The sequence below is a fragment of the Brassica napus genome, chromosome A7 (assembly GCF_020379485.1).
Source record: "Brassica napus cultivar Da-Ae chromosome A7, Da-Ae, whole genome shotgun sequence".
In the NCBI taxonomy this organism is placed as follows: Eukaryota; Viridiplantae; Streptophyta; class Magnoliopsida; order Brassicales; family Brassicaceae; genus Brassica; species Brassica napus.
Genome location: NC_063440.1, coordinates 6,038,007 through 6,054,001, shown reverse-complemented (window position 1 = coordinate 6,054,001; position 15,995 = coordinate 6,038,007). Strand labels below are relative to the sequence as shown.

Genomic DNA, 15,995 nt, shown 5'->3' with positions numbered 1-15,995 from the left:
AGCTTTGCTCATATCCGTTTTTATTGCCAAAAATTTGTCCTGACACGATTTATTAGTTCGCAAACCATGGAACATCTCCTGAGCTATAAGAATATTATCTGATATTAATCATCCAGGCACAAAAGCCGATTGCGTCTCCGAGATCAGTGATGGAAGACAGACCTTTAATCTTTGACATAATACCTTAGATATAATCTTGTATCCTACATTACATAAGCTGATAGGTCTGAGTTCAGTCATCCTTGTGGGTCTCTCCTTTTTAGGAATCAGACAAATATTTGTAGTGTTTAACCTTGTGTCCAAATTTCCCGATGCCAAAAAACTATTGACCATTTCCAATAGATCATTTTTTATTATATGCCATGAGTGTTGAAAAAAGAGAGCCGTCATTCCATCCGGCCCAGGAGCTTTCTCCGGATGCATCATGAATAAAGCCTGTCGAACTTCCTCCTCAGTTGCCAACCGAACAAGCCGTTGATTCATTTGTGGTGTAATTGAGGGTGTAATCTCATCTAAAAACCCATCAAAACCAGTAGGAGTTGTTGTCTGAAACATATCTTCAAAATAATCCACTGCCACCTTTTCTACCCCCTGCTCCTCAATTATCCAGTTTCCATCAGAATCATATAGACCCACAATTCTATTACAAGCACGACGTTGTTTTGTTAGAGCATGATAGAATTTTGTATTGAGATCCCCAGAAGTGTGCCACATATTACGACTCTTCTGTTGCCAGTACTCTTCATCATCCTTATAAGCTTCCTGTAACTTCCTTGAGACCTCTAGAATATCTTCTTGGGTTCTAGTATTATCTGTTTGGACTTCTTCAAGTGCTTTCTGGAGTTCTCCAATTTTCTCTTTCCCATAAGGTGGATTATTCTTCCGCCATGTAGAGATCTCATGACGGCAGTTTGTGATTTTTGAAACGAAATCCCCCGGATTCGCCTCTGAGAATTCACCCCACCCTCTTGCAATCGAGTCCAATAAGCGTTCTTGTCCAATCCATCTCTTGTCAAACCGAAATTTTCCCCTCCGTCTTGTTATTTTATTGTCCAGAAAAGCCACCACCGGTCGATGATCGGACCCCACCATTCTCAAATATTCTGTGTAAGAGCATGGAAAAAGTGTATCCCAATCTTCGTTTGCTAAAGCTCGATCCAACCGGTACCGAACCATAACTTTTTTCTTTTTTCCTTGTTTCATTCTTCCTTGCCAGGACATCTGATTTCCTCGGACTGGGAACTCCAAAAGTCCAGTATTCCTAATCATGTCATTAAACGGTACAAAAGATCCTGCACTTCGTATGCCCCCCCCCCCCCCCCCCATCTTTTTCATGATTCCCAGTTATCTCATTCAAATCTCCAATAATAAACCACGGCTCTGACCTTGCTAGGCCATACCTTGTTAACCGTTCCCAAACTTGATCCTGTAACTGTTGAACCGGCTCTCCATAAACAAAGGTCATATAAACTTTTTTTCCAAGGGCCAAAGTTTCAACATCAATCATATGATTACTAGTATATAGAATATCAACCTGATATTCATTATTGTAAAACAACGCCAAACCTCCACTCGCACCAACCGGGTCCCCTGTAACTAAATTATCATAACCAAAATGAGACTGAAGACCCTGAACGTAAACTAAATCTTGTTTTGTCTCGGAGAGAAACAAAAAATCCGGTCTATGTTTATGCCATATTTCCCGTAAATAACTAATTGTCCAGTGACTTCCCGCACCTCTACAATTCCAACTCAATACTATCATAAAAACCTTTTAGAAAAAACTCCTTAGAGCTAGATTATCGGGTGTGAAGAAACTCTGGGTAACCAGACTGCACTCGACAGAAAACTGATATTTCATTATGTATTGTCATATACATGTATATATATATATATATATATGAATTATGGTTCATCTATTTAGTTTGCATTATTTTCTGTTTTAAAATAAATTTATTAAATAAATAAATGTATTTTAAGTGGTAATATTTTGTATTATTTGTTGTTTTCATAGTAAGTAATATTTTTTTATTAAATTTTTATTTGAACTTCAAACAAAAATAATTAATAATATATAGTAAAATTATAAAACAAAGTATATATAACCTATATTTAAACATAGAATTAAAATTTTAAGTTTACGTTTAAACATAAAATTATATTTGTTTTTGCTGTTTTTTAAATAGGCTTATGTGTGTTTTGGTAATGATATTATATTTTATTATATCACAATAAATATTTTACTATTGATAATATTTTCATTTCATTATTTTATAAGCAAAAACCAAAAACAAAAATTAACCAAAATATAAAATCATAATTCATGGTTTTCAAAAATTTAAAATATAATGCAAAATTAAAAAAAAATCCAAATCTAAAATAAAAAAACCAACAACTAAAAACAAAAATTAAAAATCTAGAAACCAAACAAACAATCATCTCCATAAATGGATCTTGATTAGATTGGTAGTCTGGATCTAATTGTTTGTGGTTCGGTTAATAATTAGTTAGAAAGGTAGTGTCAAATTGTTTTTGTTATACTTTCTATTTAAAAAATAATAATTTAAATAAATAAAAGAGGAAAGTCTCCAAACAAGAATTTTTTTCAGCCATTTTATATCTTTTTTGGTAAAAAATTCCCAACATAAACTACAAACGATTTTATTTTTGCAAAGAGTACATATTACAACTCGAACATAGATACATTACATTACGAAACTTTATTCACCTAATTTCTTTTATTTGACTTAAGTAACTTTTACAAACTCACCATGGTTTTACTTATAGTCATACACATACATGTCACAGGTGTATACAGGACTGTGTGTATACATAGATGAAATCATCCATGGTGGTTAAAATATTGATAGATTTAGTTGCCAGGCTGAGTCTGAACAGCTTCTGGACCGTGTCCGCCGTGGCCTCCTCTTCCTCCGTGTCCCCCGTGGCCTCCTCTTCCTCCCTTGTATCGTCCACCTCTTCCTCCGTTGTATCCTCCACTGCCGTTGTATCCTCCTCCCCCGTTATATCCTCCACCTCCCTTGTATCCTCCACCTCCGTTGTGTCCTCCTCTGTTATATCCTCCTCGTCCGTTGTAACCTTCATTTCCGCCATGGCCACCACCATATCGATCAGGTTGCACAGTTTCCTCACTCTCTGTTTTCACCGTACATATCCAAAACAAAGCACCTCAATATTATTTCAAAGATATCTTTTAGCACGTGCATATGTGCATTCCACTCCCCGATTTTTGAAATAAATTTGGCTTAAAACTATTCAAATATATGTAATTTCGGATCTCGGTCAAAAAAGATAAATCGCATCATTATATACCTTCAATATAAATTTTGCACCGAACATCTAAATGGTTTGAGATGGCCTGATACGTATAAAAGGTTTCAATATCATACATATCGTCTTCTTTTTTTCTTTTTTAATAAAACTGGGCTAATCTCCTGGAGAGCCTACCAGGGAAAGACAAACCCGGTTCCTCTACGGAGGAGTTAGATATTCACACCGCCTAGCTACGACAAATATTCCCTCACTTTTTAATATAAGTCGTTTTAGAATTATGCACACAGATTAAATTTTTTTTTTTTTATATTTTCTTAAAAAAACATCATTAATTATTTACCTAACCACAAATTAGTTAATAATAAAATAAAAAGTATATTATCATTAGTCATATAAAATTAAGTGTTAATAAATTTTACATAGAAAATCGAAAAAGTCATATAATTTGGAACATAAAAATTTCTAAAACGACTTATATTAAAAAACGGAAGGAGTAGATAACAACATCATACTTAAATGTGTTTTGACTTAGCAAGTCCAAATAATTAACCAGCATTAATTCAAACAAACTTTCTGGACTTAAAACGGACGAAATGGTATGATGAAATTATGAAATAGTACTTTAGCACCACAGCCTTTGGAACTACTTTTATTTTTATATAGAATAATAATTTTACGTACCCGACTTCTGTGCAGATGCTGCGGCCATTTCTGACACAACGAGAAGAATTGCAAAGACACCCAGCATAATCAAAGTCTTTGAAGCCATTTTCTTTAACCGAATTTAAGTTATAACACTCTCTTTGTCGAAAAAAAAATGATGAATAAAATGTCAGTCTGCATGATCTCTATTTAAAGAGAAAGAGGAGCAGCGGATGAGAAAAGCCAAATAACAAAAATTCAATAAAAATAATTTAATTATTTAATTAAAAGAAAAAAGAGGTAGAATTTAGCACAACATTGGATTTGGAACTTTATAGAATTTGAACACCAACTAAGTTCCAGAAAATCTAAAATTAAGATAAAATGTTGAAAAATTATTACAGTTTCTTTAAAAACATTTAAATCAATTTTATAATATTTAAAAAAATATTTAAATCTTTGAATTTTATTTTAATGAAAATTTATATTCTTTAAAATTTTATTTTTATTACTTATTAATTTATATAAAATATATAAATATACAAAATAATATTTCTAAATAAACTTTATTTATCTGATTTCATTTTTTTATTTTTATGTAAAAGTGAAAAATAAAGAAGAATTTATTTTGTAAGAAATTTCAAATAACATCATCACAGGAAGTGATATTTTTATTCATTAACTTTTAACCATATAAGTTATTTTTATAATTCCACCACTTCTTATTTGATAGATTTTAATGACTAAATCTATATTTCCAATAAGTTATAATTTTGAAGAACTAATACAAATTATGAACTCAATAACTTTGGATTTCAAATTATTTCTGTAAATGTTAAATACAATATAACTGATGATTTTGGGGGAAAATGAAATCCTATAAACTTACTAATCGGTTAATTCAATAATTACCCTAAAATATTTTCTAGAGGGACTTCTTGGATGAGGAGTTTGAAAAATAATTAAGTAGAAAGTGAAAAGAAGTTATTTTGTTAAATATTTAAGATGGGTTTACTTAATTCATTTAACTGTTATGAAAAATGTGTTCTCACTATATTCTATTTAGGTTATTTCCTACTTTTCAGCTTTAGATCTTGTTAAGCTTGAACGTACCATGCGTAAGGAGAATATAATGACCCACATTCTCGCCCAATGAATTCAGATCGAGGCCCAAACCTATCCCCAGAAGCCCATGATATTTTCTATAAAAACTCAGCACTCTACTTTGTTTTCTTCACCAAAAATCATCAAGAAAAGTTTAGAGAGAAGAAGTTAATGGGAGAAATGAGGAATTGTTACAGAACCTGAGCCACCACTGGGTTCGTCGGAGCCTTCTCACGCCGTGACTGTGTCGAGCACGCCACCACCGTTAACCGCCCAAGGTAACACCGGAAACCACATGCATTAGCTTCAATTTCGGGTCTGTTTAGTAAATCGCCCATAACTTCCTAACCATTAGCTTCATAACTTCCGTTTAGCTTCAGCTGCATGCAAGACCACCATTGTGTTCCTCTTGTCGAGACGAAGCCTTAGACACCAACCACACCGTAATCGGAGCCCGGACGAAGCCGCTAGAGCTTCCCGAAGTTTCACCACGATTGAAGTCCGCCAAAGCCGCCACGCATTCCGGCCACTCGCCACCGTCTCTGACCATCGTTCGCCGGAGCCGTCGTGCCCGGGCACCGTCCGTCCGCCGCCAAGAAGCTGCCACCGTATCGCCGCCTCTCCGCTGCCGTCGGTGATTTCCCGGTAAACCGCTGCCACCCTCCGCCGTCGCCGCCGCCACCCTCCGCCGTCGCCGCCGCCACCCTCTGCCGTCGCCGCCGTCACCACCGGTGACCGTCGCCGGTGACTCGCCGGTAACTCGGCCGAGTCCAGTGAGACAACTCGGTGACTCAGTCAACTGGTGGTTTGACTGGTTTAATTGGTTTAAATCGATTTTGGGTTGGTTAGGTTAAACCGGTTGGTTATTGGAAACTGATTTTGGATAGAAGTAAACCGGTTTGCAATTAATTAGGATCTGGTTCAATTAAAAATCAAAATCGGCTGAGTTAAACCGGTCGGTTCAATTTGATTTCAATTTGGTTAAGGGTTGACCGGCTTGGGTCAGAGTTGACCAGGTTGACCTTTGACCTGCGGATTGATTTTTTGGTAAACTTTAACCAGACCCGTTTTAAACCGTTCGAAAGCCGTTCTGACTCAGAATTTCGCCCTGATTTCAGATTTAGAGTCTATTTGAGCAGCTGGAGTTCATAGATACCACATTTCCCTATTGCTCAGGTGAGGGTCTATTCCCGAACTTCTCGTATACGGCTTAGGACCTCGAATAAGTATAACTTATTTCTAATATGTTCTATCTGCTTGAAATCGAGTCTGTCATTGCTTGTTTAGTTATTAGGTTCTTTGCTTAAATCGGAATTAGGTGGTTAGAGGATTCAACATTGATTGTTTCACTTAATGTAAATGCTTAGCTAGGATTGTTTTTGTGTGGAGACGGATACATAGACGGACTTATGTATGCCGGATCGTATGAGGTTATGGCCAACTATAGTCGACCGGTTGAGCTGTAGCCTGGAAGGGTCGATAAATCGTCCATGGGCGGTGTCCGAGCACTATCTCGAGCTGTGTTATGTTTTTGGCCTTTTAGTGGGCAGCGAGTGCGCGCCTCGCTAGAACCATTTTTTGTTGTTTGGGTACTTTAGGTGCCGTGTTTGACATGTATTAGAATTAAATTATATTTATTTGGAGTGATATGTCCGGGTCCATGGACTTTAGGGTAGCATCGCATACCTCATTGGGTGATTACCCTGTCGCTCACCCCTCACTCTGACCGATGAGCAGGAGTGATTATCGGGCTGGTGCTATTGGGCTTTTGGGCTTCTATCGCTTTTATCGCTTTTACCGTTATCGGGCTTTTACGCCTTTGGACTTTTTTCGTTTATGTTATTCCTATTTCAAAATTTCGGATTTATGTTGTCGTTTATTTTGGATTTATGATGATAGCGATATTTGCGGTTTGGACTTTATGATATTGTATTTGATCCGATATATTATCTAGAGTTTATTATTATTATTTCAGTATTTATTATTATGCTATTTTTGCATTTATATTACTTCGAGAAAACCGGGTGTCACAGAGAAGCAACCAACATCGATCCACAACTCTTCTTCATCGATTGACACCACTTGTGAGCAAGCAATGACATCCGCTACTCTAACACCGAATGGCACCAACCCGCAAGCAAGTGACATGGCCGTGACTCTTGTACTGATACATAATGCGAATGGAGACCAGCATTTCTATGAGTGTCATTTGCTAATGCAGCAGGTCAAAGACTAGATGATTACGGGGTGTAATCCCTGATTCAAAAGAAGCTTCTTTAGAAGATCCTGATGCTGAGATGCAGCCATCGCTCCGGCTGCAGTTGCTGAGAATGTCCAGGCCGCTCAATCCAGAATGTTGGCTGATTACAACCGTCCAAATCACTACTAGCCAACATGTCTGCGATTCGTTCTCCTACTTTCCAAAGGCACAATTTCAAGCTGAAGTCTGCTTACCTTGCACTCATGGGACAGCATCCTTATCATGGACTCCCACATGAGAGCATTATATGGATCATCTGGAACGGTTCAAGGATTTAGTATCTGCTATCAAAGTCAATGGAGTCCCTGATGACTACCTTCTTTGCAATTTCTTCAAGTACTTACTTGCTAGATATGCTTTCTATTGGCTTAAGCAGTTACCACCAAGATCTCTTACATCCTAGACAGCCATAACAAACGCCTTCCTGCATAATATTTTTGATAATGCACAACCCGAATACTGGAATAACAAGATTGATACTTTCACTCAAGAGCCTATAAAGTCTTTCACGAGATCTTGGATATGATTCAAGTCATATCATAGGGACTGTCCACACCATGGGTTTAACAAGGTACAACTGCTAGGTACCTTCTTCAGAAGCACCGATTTGATTTATCAGATGGCTCTAGACACAACTAGGGAGGAAAACTTCAACACTTAAAATTTTGAAGAAGCTGTGAGACTTATTGAGAACTTGGCATCTAGAAATAGCACAAAGAGCACTAATACTGAGAGGAAGAATTGGCTGACACTTGAACAAAGAGCAGATGGCTGACGTTAAATCAAAAGAATTTTATTGAGTCAAGAAGAGGATAATGAACTTATTTGATTTTTCCTTGTTATCTAACCACTCTTTAGCACCATTCTAGACTTATTGATTGCAGATAGTACTAAAGATACTAAAGTGGATCAACCGGTCAACTATTCACACTTGCTGAGATTGTTTGAAGGAACCAAAGTTGACCTCCAACACTAAACATGACTCAACTGCTTGTCTTGGGGCTTGTTATACGTGCGATCGGATTCTTCAAACAAGTCTGGAAGGTAAAACCTTGTGTAGATTTATCACATTTTCTCTTTCAATTTTGACCCTAGATTTATAGGTAGAGATATTTATTTAAAAAAAAAAAGAAAGAAAAAAAATAGAAAAAAAAATAGGTGTTAGTTATGTGGAATCCGAACAGGACTTTGTGGCTACAACCATTAAGGCTTGCTTCATAAAGATTCCAACAAAAAGAATACGAACAGGACTTGGTGGCGGCAATCATCAAGGTTCGATTCACATGAATTCTTGGATATAGGTCAAAAAGAAGTGAACAGGACTTGGTGGCAACCACCATTAAGTTTTGATTCATGGAAGCCTGTCCAATCTTGGTCAATGAACTTGCAATAGAAGCAGACTTTGACTTAAGAGAGAAATTAATAGAGAGAAAAGATAGGAACTAACTTTTACCTACAGATCCAGATACTTGTTTGAAAATCCTTGCATCCTGTGATCGGTACTCCCAAGGTAAAAATTGCACTTTTATTTATGTTAAGAAATGAGGGTGGTAGAGGGGAATGTCAGACATGATTTGCTAAGTTGTTGGCTAGGTGAATTTGGTTGGTAAGCTAGGATATGGTATAATGTGCTTTTGTGGTTAGGACTTCCTAGATGTGGATTAAAAAATTGTAGAGGTGATGATTCTAAGTTGTAAATCATGTGAGTCCCTACTGTTTTGAGAGACTGTATGTTTGTTTTGCTTGAGGACAAACAAAATGTTAAGTCTGTGGGAGTTGATAGACCATTGATTTTATCCACTTTTAGCCATGGTCTATAAGTGTTTTAATATATATTTACTACTAAATAGAGTCTATTTAGAGTATTTACAGGTTCAAGTACGTTCTAGAAAAATATGGTGATTTTGGAGTCTTTTGAGGTGCAGAACTGCACAGGCGCGTCAGATGTCTAGCTATGGATGGATATCTTCCCACCGTTAGATTGAGCCCATCTTTTGACACAAAATAGTGATTTGAGTTATATTTCCAATTCCACCAGTTTGAGGTCAATCAGCATCCTGTAGCAGAGGTTACGATCGTTTTACTGAAGAGCGGTCAGTCTGTCTCGCAATAGGAAGCTGTCAAGGAGATAAAGGATTGTCGATCGATGACACAACATTGGTGACAGTGATGCCAGAATATGGGCTGAGCATATTTTATGACCGCTGAAGCCCAGAAGCAACCTCAAATTACCAAAATACCTTTGGACGACCATAAACCCTATTTATGTTATTTATAAGCCATTGTTGACGGCTACACGCTCTTTAAGATTTCTAGGATTCTTGTTCTAGGTTAGGAGAGAAAGGAGAAACTCCTTCAGAGTCCTCCTGGAACTCCATTGGTTTTGGTTTTATATTATTTATGCTTTTCATCTATGATTTCTATGACAAACTTCATGCCTGAATAGATCCACCTGTTAGGTTTAGGGTTCAGATAGATTATGAAGGATTAGCCCAAAATATAGAACTGCTAAGTAGTGATATTCATCATAGGATTGTTCTTACTGCTTGTGTTCTAGAGTCATGAACTAGAACCCTGATCTTAGAATCATTAGGCACAATTGCGAACGGTTGGTCTTTTCTCTGAACTGAATTCTATTGAGATATGATTGCTAGAAACATACGAGAGTTGATTTAGGAACCCTAGTGAACACATATTCAACCCGATCGTAAAGCTTGCTAGAAGCAATATCGATGATCGAATAGATTAATCGATCGATATTGTGAAAGGTGTATTGACCGATATTCTTATTGAATAATCGATCGACACGTTCTTGTGATCAGTAAACGAGAGTTGAGATCTAAGATCTGGATAGTAGACTGCATATACAATGGAATTTGTTAGATTTGTACTCCCAGTTGAGTTCTATAATATCTTGCAACCAACAATTAGCCTCTATATCATTAAAATCTTCATTACCTGAATAGAAACCCTAGATCTAGTAACCATCTTTCCATCAAAAAACTCTTTGCCAAGCTGAACAATTGTCTTGTTCAACATGTTTACTGCTTTATTTACTGCTTTGCTATATTTATTTACCGATGTATAAACTCTTAGCCTAGCTTAATCATATAACTATTAGATATAATTGGTTCCTTAGCTCCCTGTGAATTCGATCACTATGTACTACAACTCGACCTCTTATTTGAGAGAGTATAAATCACTCGTTAGGGTAATTTGAGTGATATCACATTTTTCTCTCTCTATTTCGACCCTAGATTTATAGGTAGAGATATTTATTTAAAAGAAAAAGAAAAGGAAAAGGAAAGAAAAAAAATAAAAATAATAATAGGTATTAGTTAGGTGGAATCCGAACAGGATTTGGTGGCTACAACCATTAAGGCTTGCTTCATAAGGGTTCCAACAAAAAGAATTCCAACGGGACTTGGTGGCGGCAATCATCAAGGTTCGATTCACATGAATTCTTGGATATATGTCAAAAAGAAGTGAACATGACTTGGTGACAACCACCATTTAGTTTTGATTCATGGAAGTCTGTCCAATCTTGGTCAATGATCTTGCAATACAAGCATACTTTGACTTAAGAGAGAAATTAGTTGAGAGCATTTTTATTTATGTTAAGAAATGAGGTTGGTAGAGGAGAATGTCAGACAGGATTTGCTAAGCTGTTGGCTAGGTGAATTTGGTTGCTAAGATAAGATATGGTATAATGTGCTTTTGTGATTAGGACTTCTTAGATATGGATTGCAATATTGTAGAGGTGATGATTCTATGTTTTATATCATGTGAGTCCCTGCTGTTTTCAAACCTCTTTCAGAGAGACTGTCCGTGTGTTTTGCTTGAGGACAAGCAAAAAGGTAAGTCTGAGGAGGTTGATAGACCATGGATTTTACCCACTTTCAGTTATAGTCTATAAGTGTTTTAATATATATTCACTACTATATGGAGTCTATTTAGAGTACTTACAGGTTCAGATACGTTCTAGATAAATATGGTGATTTTGGAGCGTTTTGAGGTGTAGAACTGCACAGGCGCGTCAGATGTGTCGGTTTGGAGACCTTTCCACTGTTAGATTGAGCCCATATTTTGACACAATATAGAGCTTTGAGTAAGATTTCCAATTCCCACCGGTTTGAGGTCCATCAGCATCCTGTAGCAGAAGTTATGATCGTTTTACTGAACAGCGGTCAGTCTTCCTCGCAAGAAGAAGCTGTCGAGGAGATGAAGGAATGTCAATCGATAACACAGCATTGGTGTCGATCGACAGTGATTCCAGCATATGGGCTGAGCATATTTTATGACCGTTGAAGCCCAGAAACAACCCCAAATTACCAGAATACCCTTGGCCGACCAGAAATCCTATTTATGTTATTTATAAGCCATTGTTGACGGCTACATGCTCATTAAGCTTTCTTTGATTCTTGGTATAGGTTAAGAGTGAAAGGAGGAACTCCTTCCGAGTCCTCCAGGAACTCCATTGGTTTTTGTTTTATATTATTTATGCTTTTCATCTACTCATCCATGATTTCTGTGACAAACTTCATGTCTGAATAGATCTTCCTGTTAGGTTTAGGGTTCAAATAGGTTATGAAGGATTAGTCCAAAATATAGAACTGCCAAGTTGTGATATTCATCATAGGATTGTTCTTACTGCTTGTGTTCTAGATTCATGAACTAGAACCCTGATCTTAGAATCTTTAGGCACAATTGCGAACACTTGTTCTTTTCTCTGAACTGAATTCTATTGAGCTAGGATTGCTAGAAATATACGAGAGTTGATTTAGGAACCCTAGTGAACACATATTCAACCCGATCGCAAAGCTTGCTAGAAGCGAAATCGATCGATAATCCAATAGATTAATCGATCGATATTTTGAAAGGTGTATCGATCGATAATCCTATAGAATAATCGATCGACACTTTCTTGTGATTAGTAAACGAGAGTTGAGATCCAAGATCTGGATATTAGACTGTCTATACAATGGAAGTTGTTAGATTTGTACTCCCAGTTGAGTTCTATAATATCTTGCAAGCATAATTAGCCTCTATATCATTATAATCCTCATTACCTGAATAGAAACCCTAGATCTAGCAACCATCCTTCCACGAAACAACTCTTTGCCAAGCTGAACAATTGTCTTGTTCAACTTGTTTACTGCTTTATTTACTGCTTTGCTATATTTAGTTACTGTTTTATAAACTATTAGCCTAGCTTAATCATATAACTTTTAGATCTAGTTGGTTCCCTAGCTCCCTGTGAATTCAATCCCTAAGTACTACAACTCGACCTCTTATTTGAGAAAGTATAAATCACTCCTTAGGGTAATTTGAGTGATATTAAGTCTTCTCAGCTCCCATGAGATGAATCAAACTTTGAACAACGGTGTCCGAAGAATTACTCATAGAAAAACCTGCAACAATATGAATGCTAGTTAATTTACCTGAGGACACCAAGGGAAAACTAAACAAAAAGCTCTGCATAACTACCGACGAATATGACCCATTCGAAAGGGATGAGACTAAAGTTAAAGCTCCCAACTAAGGCATTGTTAACTTCAAATAAAAATTACTTCTCACGAGAAACGCCGCAATTCAGCAATCCGCCAAAGCAATACTAAAGTTAAAGCTCCCAACTACGTTCGGCTTGATCTTCGAAAGGGGTACGTAGGCAGCCTTTAACAAGGTTCAGTCCGAAATCAATCAAAAACCTTTTATGTATCTTTTTTGTCTTTTGTTATCGAGCTGCGACTCAACTAGGTTTGAGCTTTTAAGCCGCTAGAACTAAGTAACTCGCTGACAGCCTTTGCGGCCAAAGCTTTTATGATCTCTTGTAATGATCACAACGCTCTTACGCGGACTCGAAATAAGATCTACTGTTTTCTCTAAACTCGTTTATTATCTTTTCATGATTTCTGCATATATTTGGTCACTTGTCGTTGGCTCTCGCAGAGATCCGGAACCTCTGGGAAATTAGGATTTCCCTAGTTTTCTAATTTAAACGGAAATCGACAGTGCGAATTTCGGTTCTCACACAAATCTTCGACTTTTCTTATCCCTATAAACTATGTCTGTCCCGTGTTAAAAATACATATTTTTTAGAAATCAAATTTTGTAAGAAATAATATGCTATATTTTTACAGATATATTAATCAATATTACTTGTTATGTTGAATAACCATTGTTTATCCAAGAAGTTTTTTCCTTTTCTTGCAGTCTACCTAATCCAGTCAAACATTAAAGTAAATAAGGAGATTATGAAAGTATGAATACATTGGTCCCCATATGGTGGGTTGGATTCATTTGTGAATATATTTCAAAATCTATTAATGGCAACCCCACCTGGTTTTTAGATTGTTTATTACCAATGTCTTAAACACAGCGCAGTCACACACGTATAGATATAGGATTTCATTTTTTGGTTATAATTGTTTTATTATTAGAAACTGTTATCATCATTGGATCCTCTTGGAAAAGTCCTTGCCGACAGATTTTAAACAGCCGTATACAGACAAATATATTCAGTGAAAGTAAAGCATAGAGTAGCATAGCAACACGTAGTAACTACCAACGAAGGTGCAAAATTTGCTTGGCTATCTCTAATCATAATACGAATATTCTAATGGATTTCATTTGATTAGTTTACGACGAGTCGATGAAAATATCCATCCAAATCACCTTAACAAACCAGAACAAAGAATAAAATTCAGCTCTTAGACGTAAATAAAAATATAGTTAAGGATAAAAATGGATTAGTAACCATTACTACTAACTACTTTAGAAAATCTTTGAATTATCTAAGCCAGAAAATATTGAAGAGGCACTAGCTTAAGAGGCCCTCTCTAGCTTCTCAATCATGCAGAGAGACAAGAGAAGATAACGGGAATGCGCGTCATTCGCACGTGTCCTTAGATATCTCATCTTCTCTTTGCTGATGATAGCCTTTTTTCTGTAAGACAGGATCCCGTGAGTGTGAAAAAATAATGAAAGTAGTCAGGAAGTATGGTAAAGCATCAGGTCAATGTATCAATTTTTATAAATCGTCCTTACTCTTTAGTAAGTGGACTAATACAAATATTAGACAAGAGATTAAAGATGCACTTGGAATACAAAACGAAGGAAGAATGGTTCCAAGTGCAAACTTTTGGCAATTCTCAAGGATACGTTGATGCATAGAGTGAATGGATAAACAAGTAGATGGCTCTCAAAAGAAGGGAAGAAAGTGTTAATTAAATCCATTCTGCCAGCTCTTCCGACTTACGTTATGTCTACCTTCCTGCTCCCTTTGAACATATGTGATAACCTAGCAAGTGTCATTGCTCAATTCTGTTGGGCTTCAAATCCACCAAAAAGAGGAATACACTGGGCGAAATGGGAAAAAGTCTGCTTACCAAGAGAGGAGGGAGATATTGGTTTTCGTATGATCCATGATTCAATCTGGCGCTAATGGCAAAACAGTTATGGAGTCTAGTTCAGTTTCCTGACTCTGACTCTTTGGTTGCCCGGGTCTTGAGGGGAAGATATTATAGATTGAGTTCACCACTCAGAGTAAACTCTGCTAGCAGTCCATCGTATGTGTGGACTAGCATTTCAGCTGCAAGGAAGTTGTTATTACTGAGAATCAGACATAAGATACATTCAGGTTATGAAGTCAAGGTGTGGGAGGATACATGAATCCCAACGACCCCTGCGAGATCAGCTATCCCTGTAGCGCCAGTTATGCATCCTAATCCGAGAGTTAGCAATTTCATTAATCAAGTATCAAAGGATTGGGATGTTGGTCTATTGGAGAACTATGTCAATCTTGATGACATACCGCTTATTAGGAGTTTGGCCATAAGCTCAACTCATCGTCGTGATACATTCTGCTGGAACTACACAAGGAATGGCCAATACACGGTTAAATCTGAATATTGGGTGGCTCATAATTTATTAAAGGCAGAGGAGGAGAAGGAGGTCTTGGAGCCGAGTATCACTAAGCTTCAAGCCTTTGCTTGGAAGTTAAAGGCGCCTAAAAAGATATGTCATCTTATATGGCAATTGTTAACTGGTCATGTGGCAGTAACGAGGAACTTAGCAAGAGGCAATATGAGGTATGATAACTACTGCCCAAGATGTGGTGAACTAGAAGTATTTGTAACCCAAGCCATATTCGAATGTCCATCAGCTCTACAAGTTTGGTCCTTATCATCAACTCCAGTAAGCCCATATATATATCCAGTACCAAGCGTCTACACAAATATGGATTACTTATTCTGGAGGAAAAAAAACATTATCGAGCCAGAACAAGACATGAATCCTTATCCCTGGATAATCTGGTATATTTGGAAGGCTAGGAATGACAAAATTTTGAGGGGGATAGACAGAGATCCTTTCGAGCTAGTTCGACATGCAGAAAGTGAATGTCAAGCCTGGTTTGATGCGAACTAAGTGGTACAACCAGTGGTACAAGATAACAATACTGAGGAACCCCAAGTCATAAGCTTGGGTAATATTTGCTTGTTAGATGGATCTTGGACAGCCTCTGCTCACTTTAGTGGATGTGGATGGGTCTGGATGGACAGTGGTGGAAACATTCAACTTATGGGGACAAGAAACTTCACTCGACGCGAATCAGCCTTGCATTCAGAAGTAGAAGCACTGCAGTTGTCAATGGAGAACATGCTTCAACATTCAACATGCCAGAGTTTTGGGACAG

General features: G+C 37.1%; 1 protein-coding gene across 2 annotated transcripts; it reads right to left on the bottom strand.

Moving 5' to 3' along the window:
* Positions 1-2,645: 2,645 nt before the first annotated feature.
* On the bottom strand, positions 2,646-4,176 carry LOC106434407 (cold and drought-regulated protein CORA). Of its 2 annotated transcripts, none has more exons than XM_013875281.3 (2): positions 3,976-4,176; positions 2,646-3,156 (listed from the first exon to the last, which is right to left on the bottom strand). In XM_013875281.3, the coding sequence occupies exons 1-2, from the start codon at positions 4,061-4,063 to the stop codon at positions 2,873-2,875; spliced, it is 372 nt and encodes a 123-aa protein (XP_013730735.1). In that variant the 5' UTR covers positions 4,064-4,176; the 3' UTR covers positions 2,646-2,872. The 2 variants fall into 2 exon arrangements, with proteins under 2 accessions (XP_013730735.1, XP_048593160.1); XM_048737203.1 differs by lacking the exon at positions 3,976-4,176 and adding an exon at positions 3,334-3,607.
* Positions 4,177-15,995: the final 11,819 nt, after the last annotated feature.